The sequence below is a fragment of the Amphibalanus amphitrite genome, unplaced genomic scaffold, assembly GCF_019059575.1.
Source record: "Amphibalanus amphitrite isolate SeventyFive unplaced genomic scaffold, NRLGWU_Aamphi_draft 001358F_arrow, whole genome shotgun sequence".
Classification (NCBI taxonomy): domain Eukaryota; kingdom Metazoa; phylum Arthropoda; class Thecostraca; order Balanomorpha; family Balanidae; genus Amphibalanus; species Amphibalanus amphitrite.
In genome coordinates this window covers 54,789-73,865 of record NW_024882851.1, presented here as the reverse complement: position 1 = coordinate 73,865, position 19,077 = coordinate 54,789, and the positions used below count along the sequence as shown (strand labels likewise).

The following is a 19,077-nucleotide window of genomic DNA, read 5'->3' as shown; positions in this document are numbered from 1 at the left end:
TGCGCTGTGTCATTTCAGTTTTATTACAAGTTCGATCCTTTTGAGTCTTGTGCTTGCTGCGGATGTGATTGCAAGCTTCTACGAAATGCTGAGTTTGCTGAGCTGGGGAGAAATATGAAAGGTAAATTAAAGGCATAGCAAGAGCTGCAACTTGGAAGCTGCTTCAATAAACCATTGCGAAAGTTTATGATCTCTCTCGCAATTTTCTAAATTGATCGATCCACAACTTAACAGAGTGTAACTTTTTGTTATCCGGCTATTGGTTCACAATCACTTTAGGCGTATTTTTGAAGCTATTGTATCGGCTTTAAGGAGCTTGTACCGATCACTCTCGTTCTGACCTGACTTTGATCACGAGCGATTGTAAAGTTGTTTTCTCTGGAAATTTGTTTTTATTGAAATCGATGAACGATAGGAGCTTCGTGATTAACTAGGACGACGTTTTTTACGAGCTTCTTATGCTGGATTGTCAAGCTAAATTTGACTCAACAGATCAGTTTCTAATATATTTCGAACTGGTGACAGTCACAGCGCACTGCGCTAGGTTCGCCGCTCTTCGGAGCGTGGCGAAAGCGCCGCCACCGTCACATGTCTGACGAATTGCGTCACTGAGTTGTCGCTCGCCCCGGGCCAGTGAGGTAATTTGGGGCTGCGACGGGGATCCGTTGGCCCTTGGAAGGTCCGTGGGTAATGGCTCGGTGGGAGATTACTGGTAGGAACGTGCGGTTCGGCCCGTGAAAGTGGAGAGAATGACTGGTGGGTGGGCTTGTTTGGAGCGAACAGGTGGCTTTCTGTCTAGACTGTGGTGAATTCAGGCCGCACTGTGTAACCAGGTGCCTTCATTTCCAGGCTGTATGCTGGCTTCATACAGTCCAGTTTAAGTGTGCAAGTGGCCATGTGTCTAGAAAGCGAATTAATAAAAAAGAAAGTTTTTTTTTTGGAGCTCAGACACGATACGATTTGTCGTTGCTCACGAGTCTTTGCATGATTCGTGTTTGTAGTTGTTTTAGTAGTCGAAACAGACATACGAAACATTTGTATTGCATAAATCCCAAGAACTCATGCTACTCGTCAATTGCGATTTCATTGGTATTGCGTCGATTGTCATTTTTTTTCTCACAAGTTATTAAAATTTTGAATTGTCAATCATCTCATCATCTTAACGTTTCCGTTTTCTTTTTGATTGGCGGAACGGTTGTTCGTCCTCATCTGTCATTGTCGGGGAGGGGCGGGGTCAGGCCGGGTCGTGAAGGTCACGAGGTCACGGGAGGAGACGGGGCGTGTCTGGCCCGGTCGGTGGCGCCACATTGTCGTCCGCCATAGCCACTCGTCGCCCTCGCTCTCCTGAATACGAGCAAATTTGCATCGGCTATCACCCGTGCCTGAATTATGGCCCGTCATCGAGTTTGAACGACGAGTGCGGCCGGTGCCGTTCGGGAATCATCAGAAATGTGACATGGCGGCCAGGGAACGATTGGGTCCGCTCAGTGGGAGCTTTGGGGACGGCTGCATGCGGCTGCTATGGGTGACATGGGATCGGTTTGACATTTACTGTGGCAGGAGCGGGAATGAGTTGAATTTAGGGGTGGGAACGACTGGATGTCTTGTTTGAAAATGGAGATAATTCCTGTTACTGGAGTGTTATAAGTAAGGGATCCGCGGACTCCATTGATGATTGCTTGTGGGATGATTGAATTTGATGACTGGTAAAATTATCAACTCTTAAGACTGTTGGAGGCATTCTGGGTTAGCGAGTTGAAAAGCTGTTCGGCTTTGATGATGCCACATTATGGCAAGGAAGACGGTAGTTTTTTTTTTTACAGAGCCTTTGACCGGTGCAATTATTTACCACAACATCCAGAAAGCTATTCACTAGAAAAAAGCACGTCAATAATTGAACGTTTAATGTTTCCCAATGAATAGCACAAAAAGTAAGCAACAACTAACAATGAGACCAATCTAAAAGGGGAAAGTACCTAAGTATTATGAGAATCAGCACCTCTATTTATACCTATCCCTGGAATAAGAGTGGTTAATGTTTTCAGAAAACTTATATCGTTTGCCATCTTGTGTTGCTTCGAACATTGCCGGCCTTTTACGGAGATACTGACAATGTGGTACAGTCGTGTGCAGTTGTTTTCCACACAAAACACCATCAGGCAGGGCCCACAGCCATTGTGTCGTGGCCGTCACGGAACGTGTGACCGTTCCGTGACGGCCGTGACATTATGTGACAGTCCGTGACGCGCGGCGGGAGGCCGTGACGGAGTACCGTGACGGCGAGTCACTGCCAGCCCGAGGCGTTAACCGCCTCCAGTGCTGTCACGGATGGAAAGTTTATGGCGCTCACAGATGTCACGGTCTTACAAATGTTTCGGAAAATACACATTTTCCAATTACATCTACATACAGTAAGCAAGGCAATAACTTTCTTTTATTAATCACCTTAAATCCCCGAATAACAGTTGCGCGGACGCCTGATTATATGTTTTGTCTTATTTCTCCTTGAGCTATTTGAAAGTGAGAACCGCTTCCATATAGGTGCTTGCATTTGCATACATGTTGGTACAATTGTGCAATATGCATGTTATCGAAGCATAAACTCTGAAGAGTAATAATGCAGCTCAAGCACGATCATTTATCAAACGCTGGCACGTCGGTGGGATTTGCTGCAGTCTTCTGACGAGGTGCGGTAAATGATAGTGCTGCTTGGGAGGCCGCTATCGCAGCAGCCGTGATCTGCCTGCCGCCTAGGCCAGCCGGGAGCACGTTGAGCCCAGCTGAGCTATTGCCGACAGAGGAGCTTCTGAGAACCTGTCTGCCTTTGGGATTTGTGGTGGCGCTCGTGGGCGTCTGGAAACGAGCACGGCTTGCGCTAATCGAGATCGTGAAGAGCTCGGGCAGATCAACAGGAAAGAAGCCGGTACTCCAGTGTGGGTGTGTGAGGTGGATGTGGGTGGCTTTAACAGTCTGTTTTGCAGCTTACGAACATACCTTTAAAGTGGATATTTGATCTTATTACGGCAAAGCTATCTTTACCTATCTTTGTCCCCACTATCGCCCCCATAAACCGTGCTATTGAATTTGCTACAACAGTTGATACGATGCCTCTCAGAGGCCCTCGACACGTTTATGATCATGTTGAAGTGTTCAGTTCAGCGCCAATTGGCCTGTCCCTTACCAGTCTCCCACCTGACAAATGCTTGATAAGCCCAAATTTTCAGTTGTCGAAGAGTCTATTGTGAATTTTGGTTGTGTTGTCCCTTGCTTTCTTGTTTTTTTTCTTCTTAGCGTAAGGTGACGTTACTTTCCAACTCGTTGTAACCACTTGTTTGCTATAGACGCTTCTAGCAACGATCTTCTGTCTAGAGTGCCGATTTTTGGACTGGTTTGGTCACGCCAGAAGTCAACTCGTGGCCGTTCGTGGTTTCCGGCTCATAACTTTGACACCCGTAGCTTGTCGTTCGTAATTCCTCGGCCCTTTGTGTCGAGTGGAGCAGGCAGACTGGTGAAACCGGATTCCATCCGATGTTTTGGGTCCTAAAAGCTTCTCTGCTATTGTCCTCAACTGGAAGCGATGTTGGAGGATGTTAAATAATTATACATTTTTGCTCGGCGATGCTTCCCGATGTAGCATGCAGCTTTTTCTAACCTCTTTTGTTTGAGCTAGCAACCTTTCTTATTTATTATCGCTAGTTGAATCATATCGCATATTTACATTGATTTAATTTTGAATCAGGACTTTTTACACGTCTCACTTGATTTAGTTCGTTTTTCATTCCGTTTTATTATTTTGCCGCACGCGCGACTGTCTTCGATAAATCTCATATTCACTTTGGGCGTTACATTCGCAATATCAATGAGGAGCGAGAGGCGGAATTTTTCCTCGCCTTTCTAGACGCTCTGTTGGCATTCTGCTGACATATTGCTGACAGTGAGCTGACGCGTGCTGCTGACGTCGTGGTCACATTTGGAAACAGTTTCTCGAGCGCTCTCTGCGGTATTTTCACGGTTGGCTGGGCTTCGTCTCGAATTTGATGCTGTCCTACGACCTTGGGATGGATAAACGCCTCTGGAGGGATAAGTAATGCCTGCGAATGTGAATCATCGGATGGAAATGACTGGTATTCCTATTCTCTGTTGCCCTAACCTGCAATATTCTTTTGTTTTTGTTGGGATTAATTTTATACCAAATCCTTGTTATTTACTATGCGCTAACTATGAGCGTTTTTAGATATATGTATATGGTATGGCGTCGTTTGAAGCGTTCTCACGCTAGAAAGCCACAAGATTGAATCGTTGGGTTGAATCGAGGGCAGAGATGGGTACATGACTGGGCAGTAATCGCCACGCCATGTGTGGATCGCCCATGATCGTAAATACAATACAATACAATACAATACAATGACTATCAGAGGTCCAGTCGGTATTGGTCGGTACCGAGTAACAGCTACCATCTGAGTACTTCACAAGTAAAAATATAGCTTCAGCCAGCCATTGCCACAAACTTTTGAAGGTCTGGCCGACATATACCTTATATGTCTGTCGAATCTCACATGAAGCCTAGCAAGCTATCCCAACAACAAAAAGTCACATTTCGCTGAGCCTGGCTGAGCCGACTGACTTCACACGTGTCCTGTCAACGTTATCAAACATGAAGCTTAACCCTGAGTCGGACTCTTTGAGCCTGAACTCCGTGCCAGTTTCCAGTTCCAGACTGGCGCCATTTTTGGCGTCGTCATCTTTCATTGCCAATGCGGCACTGGTCGGCGCCTCCAGTACCGTTAGCGAAAGGAACGGTGTGTCAACAGTGTCGTATTGTGTCACGCCACCTGGTCGATTTTATGTCGTTAGTGTCTGCGCTGTCAACAAATAATGTCATCAAGATATGAGGTCATAAGACCCAGTCATCTTTCAGTCCCAGTCATGGTCGCTATCTCCTGTCAGAGGTATTTGAAGTCATTCCTTCGACTTCTAGTCATTCCGTGCTTTTCGCTTTTCTTCATCACCTAGTTGTGTCTTATCAGGTTTTTCAGAAGCCAAAAGAAAAGCTCGTGGCTGTTCTCTGTTTGAATGTGTTTTTCTTCCTTCCTCAGCCGGAGAACCTGTTGTACTTCAGCCCGGACGAGGACAGCAAGATCATGATCAGCGACTTTGGTCTGAGCAAGATGGAGGACTCTGGCATCATGGCCACCGCCTGTGGCACGCCCGGATACGTAGGTGAGTGACGCGAGCTGCGTGAACTTGCAGAACAAATTGAAACTGGCTGTCAAGAACTGACAGCTTTTACTATTTGATTAAGATATTGGGCAATGCTGAGAGTTTGTGTGCTGAATTTTAGTCAACTAAGTTATTCATATGCAAGTAGATCCATGCAACTACTTCTGCAAGTTTTATACCTATGCATCAACTGTATACGAAGTGGTCACAATATCGGAGACAGTATCCGCCCTAACCCATAACAACAACAACAACGAGACAGTATCGGCATGTCCGCGTAGAATTCATAGATAATCGCCTGGAGACACTGGAGACATGGAGCCATTTGACCTTAGCACAACGCTATCTCCGCTTGACTTGAAGGCGTTCCTTGTGCCAATTCGTGGACCGCATGGCCTTTGCACTCCGAGGAATCCATTGGGAGCGCGACACCGGCACGGGTGACCTTTCGACCCCAAACTGTTCATGAGCCGAGGTAGGTCGTTCAGCCGGCACATGACGCCCGGAGGCCATTGTGGCGACACAGAGACAGTGCACCTATGTCGAGTCTGACCTGTTGAGCTCGAACCCCGCCCTACTGCTGGTTCGGAGAACGTTTTAGTGATCGGGAGGCTTCTAGACTTCATGCCGGGCAGCCAGAGTGAGTGATATTTCCATGCTGCAGGATCTGTGCAAAAGTAATTGAACATCGATCGGGCCGGTCGATTATGCATTGTCGATGCAGGATCAGTGTAAATCCGATTTAGACTCGGCATATTCTGAACACAGTTTCGCTCCTTCAGTGGTAGTTCATGCATGACATTGCATGTTGCGGTTGCAATATTTATTATTCATGGCATCTTCAATGGATTTCAATTAACTCGTTACTTCTAGGTCTGACAGAACGGAGTGGGTTGTCACAGAACAGGAAATACATAAAGGCAGTGCAACAATGTCACAGTAAGACGCAAGACATTGCATGTTTGACTTCTTTATCGAGCCACTTGTGCCGGCCTGCCGGCTCGTCATTTGTCTGCTCCGTCGGCACAGGGCTCGCTCACCGGACCGTCCACCAACCATCCCCAGAGCCTGCAGGTGTGCGCTTCCCAGCTCGGTCTGTTTGGCTCGCCGCCCCTCCTGAGAGCCGTGATGTGATTGATCACCGCACAGGACAACCGTGCCGGCTCGGCGGGCGTGCGCAGCCTGTTAAAGTCACCCAGTGACCCCCGACCTGACCTCAATGCCACCGCGAACGGTCACGTGACCCACAGTGCGGTATGAAAGAGATGGATCGATTTGGGACTACGCGATGGGTCGGAACTTGGCAAGCATTCACAAGATATTCTTACAGATCAAGTGATCCTTCAGAAGTGTGAAATGGCTACTTATTACTCACTTCTAACTGCTTACCTGTGGAGTGTGGAGTTATCTGGAATGGCTCAACTACCAGGGCGGACATAATGAAGTATAGTATAAGATAGGTCTCTGCCAGAGAGGCCGGAGAAGGGATTGGAATAAGGAATCTTTTATCTCCACCTTTTCTATCACTATCCCATATCAGTATCTATCACCAGGCTTTTTCGGTATCAGGTTTCGCAATCTTCTAGGCGCATCCAATCGCCGCGAGCTCGATCCGTCTCGTCCTGTCAGACACTGACTCTCGTTACATGGAAAACGACGTTCGGCCATCCACCACTCGCCATTCTACACGACTTATCCATCGCGACGCATTGGCAACTCGTGTGGTGCACGGTAATCACAACGCTCGCGTCGCGGCCCTCAATCCTCATCACTTTTACTGTGATTCTTTGTTTTTGCGTCGCCACCAATGAAGGTCATTATCATCGCTTCTCACTACCCGGAGAAGAGTACTTTTACCGGAGCGTACTATCTGTAACATGATGCCGAGTTGTGTGGTGTTGTTGCTCGTAGATTGCGCCGCCTTTGTCTTGCGCCGTGTGCCGTTCCAGCTGTGGGGCGGAGGTTGTGACTTGTGATTCATAACAGGTGGTGTGTTGGGAGTCGAGCTCCATTCTCGTATTCGGGGGTCAAGTGGCATGACCTTTGACAGGAGTATGGCCCAGGTGAAAACAGAATGACGTCATACTCTGTGCAGCATGCGGCGATATGGAAACAAACTTCCGAAGGGGACGTCTGATAGACCCGTCAAAAGCCATCGTGTTTTGTGTCATTTTATTGGTCAGCCGTGGCACTGAATCATAATATCGTATTCAAACTTGCTATAGAAACCAATGCCATAACGTCCAAACTACTTTCAAAAGGAGCTTGGAAGGGTATCAAAATCAATAGCACTGCACCTGCAACGAAACTCGAGCGTATTGCCATTGCTGCGAAATCTGAGTGTATCGTCAGCCACACCTAGCTTCGGTCCGGTGCTGGTATCGGCATTTCCTCACGTACCGTCGTTCAAACATTACCAATAGTGATCAATAAGCCAGAGTCCACTAGCTCCAGCTCTAGCTCTAGCTCCAGCATCAGCACCAGCACCAGCACCAGCACCAGCTCCAGCACCAGCACCAGCAGCCAACAGCCAACAGCACAGCTCCACAGCGGCGATGGAAGGAACAAAGTGGCCGTCACACTGCCTTTGGGACGTCTGAGCTCAGCGCCGATGACCCGTGACATTCAGTGATGACCCAGAGACAGCCGAGGGCGGCTCCCGAGCGCCGATGGTGACCGATAATGACCCGGTGATGACCCGTGATGACCCCTGATGACCCGTGGTGACCCATACCTGCTCGAAATTGGACCGCTGCGTCGCGCTCGATGAAGACATCACATTATGAAATGGCGTGCCGGTGTTATTGTCGGACTATTTCTACCTATTCCGACGTCCGTATGTGGTATTGGTGGTGTTTCAAAGCCATATTTTTGGGCAATAGTTTTGTTACTTTCTTCATTTTGATAAGGTTGTGGTATTTCATTTAACGTTATATTTGGTAGTGTACGTTATACAGACTCTCACGCAATCATCATGTTCTAAGTTTTACGTGTGAATCCAACCCAATACTATCACTTGAGTTAGCTCTCATCATTGGCATTTCACCTCTGAGCGGTCCAAGACAAACAAGGTCAAGTCGAGATCAAACAAAGAGCGAACACAAGCGGCTCGATCCTCGACAAACTCTACTCTCTGTCTCTGTGTCACTCTCTCCTCCCTCTTCCCTCTCGCCTCTTCTCCCTTCCTCCCTCTCTCTCTCTCTCTCTCTCTCTCTCTCTCTCTCTCTCTCTCTCTCTCTCTCTCTCTCTCTTCTTTCTCGTCTATCCTCTCTCCTTCCCTTTCCCTCTCTCTTTCTTTCTCTCTTTCCTTCTCTCTCTCCCTCTCTCTCTCTCTCTCTCTCTCCCTCTCTCCATATCCCCAGCGTCCTCCGCTGACACGGACCCGGCGATGGCCACCATCTGGGTCCCGTCCATGCGTTCCCTCGCTGCTGACATGGACCCAGTGATGCCGCCCCCTGGGTCCCGTCCATGCATTCCCTCGCCGCTGCCGGCCGCCGTCGGCGCTCGTCGGGCCCGGCGGGCGGCGTGCCGCATCGGTCGTCCCTCTGTGCAGGTGAGCCGACGGCGGTCGTCCCTCTGTGCAGGTGAGCCGACGGCGGCCGATCGATCCAGGCGCCTCTCCTCTCGCTAGGACGCTTTGTCTAAATTTGGATCGGCGGCGCGACGCGGCCGGTCCCTCGTCTCTGCACCGGTCCGGGGGACGCTCCTCGAGATATCCTCGAGGTGCTTCGCCAGTGGACGCTCCTGTGGCGAAGGCCCCTTTGTTCTTTCTGCTAGCATTCTTGTCGCGTAGTTGCGTCGTGCGTCGTGGCGCCTTGTCGTTAGTCGGGTGTCTCCTGGTCGACACTTTCTCAGTCCGTTTGACCCAGATCGTCTGCTCTGTTCTGTCTCTCGGCATGCGTCACCGTCACGGCTGTGCCCGTGTTTATGCAGTGCGCTCGTTTCGGGGCGCTGTCGTCGGTCATTTAATTGCCGCGCTCCGCCGGCCGTCCCTACAGGCTGGTGTAAAACGGCCAGAGGGGTTCGGAAGACACCCATGTTTACTCAAAGGATCTCAATAAGGCCGCGTGCTAAGGCAGTGGTGAATCTTCAGCTGATAGAGCCACGGCTGGAGTTATACCGGGCGAAAAATGCAAAGAAAGAGACGGTGCGGATTGCGGAACTGAATGGAACTGTCAGATAAAAATCCCTTGTGAATGGGTTTTTCTTCTGACAGTTGAAATGTGGGATGGGTAGGGACTTTCATGTTGACATTGGTGGCTGCTGGTCGTATTAGCAATTCGATTTGGTAACTTTTGCCCAGGTGGCTAGTTAGAGTTAGTTGACTTGTGGCAACCACGGCCAACTAAACACGGTTTTGATCAGCGATAAACATGTCTTTCAGTGATGTTTGCTGTCTGCCATCATTTTATCAGTGTGTTCATCACCATTATACATGACGCAACATTATTAACCTTCCTTTGTGTGCACAATGCCCATTTGTCCGATTGTGACTTGCAGATTACTACCGTCGCCTACATATATAAATGCCCCCGATACAAGTGGCTTTAATTTGCTGCACGGTTTTGCTTATGTTGATTACGATCTCAACTCTTGATGCTGCACTTCAGGGCTATGTATATTGATGACAATTTTTCCACTGTTTTTACTTCATCCAACATTTTTTATTGTGGGCGGTGAGTTTATTATGCAAGGGATAAATATTGGTGCATTGAATGCAGGATAAACTGGATAAATACAGGAGAAATTGATGTTGATACCGTCATTAATCTGTCGCCATTGACTTTGCAGCGCCCGAGGTGCTGGCCCAGAAGCCGTACGGCAAGGCGGTGGACGTGTGGAGCATAGGCGTCATCGCCTACATCCTGCTGTGCGGCTACCCGCCCTTCTACGACGAGAACGACGCGAATCTGTTCGCTCAGATCCTGAAAGGTGAGCGGCCGACGCGCTGGACCCGGTCTCCAAACGGGTGGGTTACACACTGCAGTGGTATGCTGGACTCACGGTGGACTGGGCCTCATTAACCGAGCGCCATTGACTGCCAGCCACGTTTTCGTCACAACCCCTCCTCCTCCTTCAGTTGATGGGTTAATAATAACTCATGTGGCGGAATATGACATCATGTATTTTGAGGTGGTAGGTTAATGAAAAGTCCTTCAATTTCTAGCAGGAATCCACCGAATGTCAGCCGGCATACTGTTTTACCCAAAAATCGTTACCAGAGCTATTGATGTGCTACTCGATTCCGAGAATACTTGGATGCTGCCCTGGATATATTTCATATACTTTCTAGTCATTTATCAACTAGATCCTGTTACTTTTTCTGCAACGGCCAGGCTGGCCTAATTAATAATTAACGTAACCGAAAAACCTACCTGAACGCCGGAACGCCAGGTGCAATTATCACGCTCTGGTGGCCATGTTGCACACGATCAACTAACTGTTGCTCGCCGCTGCAATGTTTCATTCGAAATTTACGTCTAATATGCCGCTAATAAATCCTTGTTCCGGCACCGGCCAGCGCATAAATAAGCGCTCCCAATTCACTTAGGCCACCGGTGCGGTGTATCGATGTCTGTGTGGGACGGGGAGCCGGGGAAGGTCGATCGGCCGCTCCTCGGCTCGGCCGGCCCACGGCGGTAGCGGGGGGCGGTGAGCGCTGCGCGACCACTGCTGTAAACATTGTGCGCACGGCCGAGAGAGCCATCCCGCGGGGACTCAAAGTAAAAGGGAAATGATTTCCCAGGGCCTTATTTTTACTTTGTCGATAGTAAAGGAAGCCACAAAGCATTGTTAAAAATATTGTTGAAAGACGGACTCCCTGTTTTTTTTTTTCACGCATGGGAAGGTGGCTCGCCCTGTCTTTTTTACCGACCCGCAAGTTCATTATGTCGTTTTTTACTCTCTTAAGCAGTATGTTCTCAAAGTGTTTTATGCAGTATTCATTTTTGCCCTTCTGTTTCAAGTTTGAGATATGCTGTATTTGTCGACTGAAATGTGTTTGGCGTTGGATGTGTCAGAAACTGCCTTTCGCTTCATACGTCATCTACAATTTAAATTGTTCTGTCGACACCAGCACCGAACTTGACCCCAATGTTTAACCACTCCTCTGAAGTCGGACTCCATCGTTTGTTTATTTTGACTGACACTTGACACTCTCCCCAGGCGAGTTTGAGTTTGATTCGCCCTACTGGGACGACATCAGCGACTCGGCCAAGGACTTTATCCGGCAGCTGATGTGTGTGGATGCCGAGAAGCGGTACACCTGCAAGGAGGCGCTGCAGCACCCCTGGTACGTTCTGATGACGTCATTATGTGGTGACGTTATCATGTCGGCTGACCCAATGGGAACCCATATTTTTAGTGAATGTCTGCACAAATCCTGTGATGTTTTCGTTACACATTGGTTATTTTAGCCTCGCATAGACAACCATACAATCACATTTCACCCCAAAGGTCTTCCGAGTATCTAAGAACAAATCAAAATCGTAACCCATATTCACGAATTATGACCATGATGGCCTCAGGCCTGGGACCATCCGTTCAACTATTCGGTTATCGCCTATGACGTCAGTGTCTGCCGCTGAGCCAGGGGACATTCAGACAATGTCGTCGGCCGGTACTATAGGCTAGAAAGCACCAATCTGTGCCAGCGCTGTAGTGCAAAGGTCAGTGATGCCATTGGTAATGACATTGGGCTGGGGATCGGGTCGATGGAGCGCCACAAACGCCGGCGCTGCGCCAGAATGGTGCCCGGTGCACGTTCGCCTTTTATTTCCTCGAGAGATTGCAAAAGGAAGCGAGTGGGAATGGTGTGACTGTGGAAGTCGGTGTGGGAATTAAAAGTTTATGTTGAGTCATGAATGAAGAAGGAGAAGTGCCGGAGGGGGTTTTTATGATGCCCCTTGTTGTCGTTATTTGCTGAGTTGTGATGGTTCGTTTGTTGTTTGGAGGAGGCGGCGCATTTAAATATGAAATACGGCCTGTGATCAGGACATGGGCGCTCTCACCGTGTCGTGCCTTGTCATGGCGATTCGTGGCATCTGTTTTCCTTCGCGTTCACATCCCATGTGTGGTCCCGTTGCCCATGTCCCGTTCTCATATTTTCGGTCACTGTACCGCAGTTTTCCCAATTGTATCCCGTCCTTTTTACGCCCCTTTAAAATTGATGCTGCTTTGCCCGAGATACGTTTACAAAATGTCTCTTCCCCTGAACTGTTTAGAAATATTTGCTTGCCGTGTGGTTTTCTCCGTCTTGTCTTTGTTTTTCCCCGTGGTACCCGATTGTTTATCAACTTCACGCAGTTCACCCAAGATTACTTTACCAATAAATACACCCACAGTGTATCCTTTTCTCACTTCACTTTACCCATTTCTCTATACTTCTCCCAATCTCCACCACTGTCCAACACCCTCGTTCCCTTTTCTCCGGACCCACTACCCTCTGCCTCGTCGGGCCGGAAGGCGCCAGAGCCGCTGATGTGGCAGCTCTGGGGTTCATTAGCCATGGGCTCCGGCACAGAGTAGGCGGCGGCGCAGGGGGCGGCGGCTCGCCCGTGTTCTGCTGTGTGCGTGTGCGGTGCTGAGTGGGAGCGACCATGATGGATCGGTAGTCGCGCCCCTGTCGGGCCGACACAATGGTCCACAGTGTCTGACTACCGCAGACAATGACTAGTAATGATGGACAATGACGTGCATGGCCCAGTTCAGCGACATTCAGAGCAACGGAGTGTCGGGGTAATGTAGACACGCTCGCTGCTCATGGTTGTGTGTCGGATGATCATGCGCGGTGCTTGGAGGAGCTTGTATTTTTATGTTGTCTTTGGTGATTATAGGAGATAATTTAGAACGGCGGACAAGTGATGGTAAAGTTTTTTTTTATGAATTTGAACGGTGAACCTGCACCCTAAAAGTTGACTTACTGTGTGTGATCTCATTGGCATGTTCGTTCTTTTTGGTACGAATACGATACGCATGAAAACAAAAAGCAACATCATTAAATCGAGGGCCTGAAACGGGTTTAGTGATATCATTCGGACGTTTCTGAAATGTTAATTAACTTAATTTCTTAGGCCGTATTCTTCTTAGATATGATTGTCTTGATGTGATTATTGCGTGTCGTTGCACTAGCTAAGCTTCAGTATCTTTAATATCAGCCATCTGCGCTCAGTCTGCTGGCTGGCAATCAATACCACATCCAGTCACGGTTCTACGAACGGAAGTCAGCTCCTGGCTCTGAGCCGTGCTTACACCTCGAGAGCTGCTTGCCGGTGGAATATGGCCACGCTGTCGCTCACGGATGTCTCCCCATATCGACCGAGAGCGCTGAGCGTCGGCGACTCGTCACCGCGCCGTCCGCCGTTCGTATTCCGTCAGACCAATGCAGCGTTCGATACACATCACGTATGCTGCGGCCGCTGTCCAGTAGTGATCAGTGTGTCGAAAGCTGGCCGTATCGATACCAGAAGCCCGGCTGTCTGGTCCGGGGGAGGGAGGGAGGGAGAGCGTCGACTGCGTAGCTCCTTATTCATGCATGGCGGCTGGCAGGCGGCGGGTATGGCCCCGTTAGTGACGCACGGCCGTGTGTGGGCCGTGTTGACCCGGTGTTTGTCTGTGTGTCTGTCCTCGCCGGCCGGTACTGGGGGCGGTGTTTACCTCTGATTTGTTTAGGTCATGTGGCTGCAGCACTGGGCGAGGTACCATGAAAAGGGTGTTTGGGCAGGGAAAGGTTGGCGTCGTGTGGGACGTAAGCAGGTAGTGCAGAGTTTAATTAGATTAATTTTGATAAGTTCTTCCAGTGACTTCCCTTTGTAACTTTAGTTTGTGCTTGTTGTTCGTGCGCATTTACCAGGGCAATGTATAAATGACGGTGACGCGCGCCATTTGTAGGATGCTTTGATGTATGATTCAGTGGTTTTATATTCAAAATATGAACACCGGTGTCTTTCTAATGAAAAAGGATCGTTCATACTGGTGAACCTTTCTGCGCTTCCAGCTGACGGACTTATGATTTTCATCATCACTGCACCGCCACTCTGAGTCTCATTTGCTCGGCTACCGCCGCTGGCATAATCTGCCGAAATTCTGAGACTTGCCGGGACGTCATACTGCCGCTCCTCTCCTGGCGACGAGCTCCGGGTGGCGCTGTCGCGGTCATTACCACCGTGATGGGAGTAGTTCTCGGCAAGACACCTCGTTACCTGCGACGGCAGCCCTCTCGTTTGCCGCATCGCGGTCGTCGGCCGGCGCCATCCAGGCGCGTCCGATGCGTCCGACATTGACATTCATGCTATGTAAAACGAAAACCCTCTGTGAAATGAGCTGAAGGCCCTCGGAACCATGCTCCTCGGAAGCCATCAATACAAATACTGGAGCAGTTTACATACCATGAATGTCAATGCGCGCAGGCCGCTGGACTTTGTAATGAGGCTGCCCTCGTCTGTCAGTCGGAACGGTGATCAATGTTGATGGCGGCTGCATGCCAATTGATACAAATTTGGAACGAATTCTGCAACTGATCGGCAGCGCTTCGTGTCTTGTGTAAAAAGCGTTGGATTTTCCTGCCCGCTTCGATGGTCATCGATTTACGTTATGGGAGGAAACGTAAACTAAACGTGCAATGAGATTTAGAAAGCGGCAAATATGGCTCTCGCTATAGAATAAAATATGTTTTTCTCCTATTGGGGAAAACCCTTCATCAAGGTTTTTTGTCATTGATCATGTCAGAGAAAAATGAATGGTCACATGATCCGAAGCATATTGTATATAATGTAGGGGAGAGTGGGGCAAAGCGGCCACCCGGGGCAAAGCGGCCACCCATCGTTTTAGCCCTTCATAGCTGGCGTCAGTTCCAATTTATGGTTTCCAATTATACTTCTCTTCACGGTCGTTCGAATGAGCCAGACCGGGGTTTCAGGCCCATCACCATTGTTCTAAGAAACACTGAAAAACATTTCTTGCCAGGTTACCAACTATGTTTACAATTTTTAAATGTTATGTTATTTCATAACCGTTTGGAACTTTTATAAGCGTTCTTGTCCATGCATTGCATGGTTATCGTACATGTATTCTACCAATTTTAATGTTTTTTACCCCACTAATAGCTAAGCTGGAATATTTTTGTCTCGGACGGTATGCGCGGGGCAAAGTGGCCAGGGCAAAGTGGCCACCCCTCAATTGGCCATGAGTTGCTTCCATCTGGATAAAAAACATTATTTATATTCAAATGTGTCGTCATTCATTCATCTTGGCCACTTTTCAGTTGCATGAGTAACCAAATAACGCAATTAAATGTTTATTTTCATGAAAATCCTTTCTTTGTTTACCTACAGGTGGAAGATGATAAAGTAAAAATCCATCCTCGCTTAACCTTGTTACCATCAAATACCCTAGTCGTACACGAGGCAACTATTTTGTTTCTTTTATCGGGACTTGAGAAGACGCCGGTGGCCGCTTTGCCCCAGGGTATGGGGCAAAGTGGCCAATATGCATAGGTTTAAAGTTTTGTCAATATCTTTTATATGTGAACGCCTTTGGAAATAAAACGCAGTTGAAATAAAAGGCAACTTAATAGGGATCACATTGGTATAGAAAGAATCTTTCCAAGTTTAAAAATCAAGCGTTGACATCGTGAGAAGCGTTAGGGTGGCCGCTTTGCCCCACTCTCCCCTATCTGAAGAAGCACTGGGTCGTGCGCACTTGGACGGTGCTCAACCCGTCTTATTAACCGGCTTCTCTTTTTCCCTCAGGATCAGCGGCAACACAGCGCGTGACAAGGACATCCACAGCTCCGTGTCGGAGCAGCTCAAAAAGAACTTTGCCAAGTCGCGGTGGCGGGTAAGTCAGATGCCTCCTCTTTGTCGGAAAAAATGTGCAATTCGCACGTTTTTCACGAACTTCTCTTTTGATCGGTTTATGCAGTTGTTTGAATCGGCAGCTGCAAGCTGGTTGCACTTTGGGGACTTTTTCTTCATGTTAAACCTTGCCCATGAATAGGAGTTAGCTTTTCTATGGATGCAGAATGCAGCTTCCGAGAAATTATCGTGAGGTGTTGTCAGTGTGAATGACAGTTCGCTTGTAAATATTTTCATTCCAATCCGGTTTCAAGCTTTGTGTATGTATACATACTTTGCTACTCTCTTCTCGTCTACTATGCCGATCTACTGTTAAGAGATTTATTTGCGACATTTCATTTAACTTCCTTCCGCTCCCTTCATGCTGTAACGATCTGCACCATTCTGCTCGAATTCAGGCTTTTTCTATTATCTATTTCTATCATACCGAAACTTCACTGATGCATTCTCAATCTCAATGCCTTTCTCCATACGTTTCAACACTTCGACCACCGTTCGTGTGTGCCAATGATCAGTGTGTTTGTGGGCATTGCGTGTGACGCCCACGAATGTGTGATTGGTGGTGGCGTGCCCATGTGTGTGTCACTCTGTATGGAAAAACACTCTTACCCGGGACCGGATCGCTAACTATCCTATAGCGTGACAGCACGCCTGTACGCACAGGCCTGTGGGCCATCACCAGTCGTTACCTCACATTCAGTTCGTGTGAGAATCGAACGTGATCGAGGCTCTCAGCACATACTGCGACACCCAATGGTACCTTGAGTGGTGTTTAAAGTGTTCTGCCATACTCTCTCACAGGGTGTGGTTTCAATCACTCTCAGAGTGTAAATAGGTGTGGTGTGACTGCAGTTGGGTAAAACTAAACCCCACCACCATCCCAGCTCACCACACTTACTATCTAACTTACTATCGCTAACCGGACACGAACTATAACCACAATCTCCGTCCCTCGTATGCCTCCCGTCCCTGCGGACCATGACCTCTCCGCGGGCTGGTCCTGCGCAGCAACTGATGCACGCCATAGTGATGGTACACAAGATGCAGCGGATGCGTCTGAGCAGCAGCAGTATGGACGTGGAGTCTGCCCGGAGTGGCACCGGGGGCCCGCGGGTGCCGGCACCCCTCCAGGAGCACCAGCCGGCCGCCGACGCCGCCGGGCCCACCGCAGGTCGGCTGGAGGACTCGTCCCCGACTGCACGACCGGGCCGCACGGCAGTGCAGATGTTGCACTAAAGAGCTGCCGATGAGGATGCATTGCGTGCAGCGCTGACAATTGGCGGAGCCAGATGTGCCCTCTCTCGCTGGTCGTCGCATATAGTTTGGTGTCTAGATCCACCGCCTGGGATGAGATATATGTGTAGTTTAGACGCTTGGATGCTCCTCCCCGCACCGTTCATTGTTAGAGACACGGTCTTGAGTGTCAGTCTAGCCTGCCTGAGAGGGAGCTGGGAACTCGTCTGTCTATCTAGAGTGTGTGGGAGTGAGAGAGTGAGAATGTGAGAGCTCGAGTGAGTGACCATCAACACCATGTGAATCCGTAAATTGTCATGTCCCATTCTCTGCCCATTGTGTATCCATGTGTGTATGTATGTGTCGTAAACTCCTTTATGTTTATCGCCCTGGGACCTTTGTGTGACTAGCAATCTGTCACTGCCTGTGTTTAGCTGCTCTGGCAAACAGAAGTGCTCGCCAATATCTGTGTCTGCCCGCCAACCGTGAACCGTTTGTTCTAGAGCGCCATTTTTGTCTAGCATAGTGACAGTAGTGTGATCACTGGCAGGGGGTGGCCTAGTAGCTGAATGGGTAGTATCTATATGTGTTGGTGTTGGCTGCAATCGGTGTGACTGTCTCGCGTAAATCAAGTGTAATCAGCTTAACTAAAAGCGCATTATTTTCAGCTGAAAACATACAAAGGTGCATTGAAGCACATTCGGTGCTATCAAGTACCAAAAAATAGTAATGCGTTCGGCATGATCCTGACTACATGTTAATGTCTGAGCCGTACCTACTACCAAAGATCTCATCAAAGAAAAATGCGATAAGCTACGCGCATAAAAACATAAAAGCGCACAGACACATAGATCAATGACAAGCAGATGCAAGTACTGTCTTTGTTTAATTAATTATGGGTGGATCCGCCTGCGGTCGTCGGCTGCTGACTTATCCACAGCACAGACAGGCCTGTCACTGGTAGAGACAGGCAATTCCATGGAAACGACATTAAACACAGTGGCGGCGACGGGTGGTGAGGTCACGTTCCTGTGGCCGCCGCCGGCTGTGACACTCACAGTAATTGGTGCGCCCGCCCTGTCCGTCCTCCCCCTGTTCCTCACTTGCTCCCCCCCCCCTCTTTGGCGATCCCCACGGCACTACATCGCGCTGGCCAGTCCCTCTGGGATGCCGCCTCAGCACTACCTTGAGCTGACTAACCCTTACTGTCACCTTCCCAGCCCTTATTAGCTCTCTCTTGCACTTACCACTTTTCAGTCCCCCTCAAAGCTCACTTGCGCTTCTCAGGTCTCCCTGTCGTCTTCCCTGACCCTTCTCGTCACTCGCCAGTCATCTGCGACGCCCCGCCTCGACATTTCACCTTAAGTCCTCCCAATTCTGCAGTCCTCGTCTGTCCTGTTCTAGTCATGCTCGAGTCCTATAACCTATTTAGTCCTCTCAACACTATCCAGGGAGCACTTTTCCCAGCTCTCCAAGTTCTTCCTGTCCCACGGCGCTTCTGAGGTTCCACGTCCGCTAGTTGTATTCTTCCCCTCTCTTTGTAGTGTGGTCGGGCGTCAGGCCTGGCACAGCCCCGGCACAGCGCTCTGGCCCCAGCTAAGTGCCGAGCGGTGTCGGCGGCACGCGTGCGATGTCCATTTGGTGGCACCAGCGGCGGAGTGCGCTCAATATCAGAGGTGTTTACCACACAACAGACCGCCCACTGCTTCTCCCAGACCCCTCCCCGCGCGTTATAGACCACTCCCCCCGCTCGCCTCCCAGGCCTCTCCTT

The 19,077-nt window shown here is 49.2% G+C and overlaps 1 protein-coding gene across 1 annotated transcript in view; it reads left to right on the top strand.

Annotated features, from left to right (window-relative positions):
- LOC122372412 (calcium/calmodulin-dependent protein kinase type 1-like) overlaps window positions 1–19,077 on the top strand; it is a 71,584-nt gene that overhangs the window by 41,661 nt on the left and 10,846 nt on the right. Inside the window, exons 5-8 of the mRNA XM_043349564.1 lie at window positions 5,097–5,220; window positions 10,012–10,152; window positions 11,386–11,512; window positions 15,969–16,056. Of these exons, the coding sequence (XP_043205499.1) occupies window positions 5,097–5,220; window positions 10,012–10,152; window positions 11,386–11,512; window positions 15,969–16,056 (480 nt within the window). The remainder of the gene's footprint in view (window positions 1–5,096; window positions 5,221–10,011; window positions 10,153–11,385; window positions 11,513–15,968; window positions 16,057–19,077) is intronic.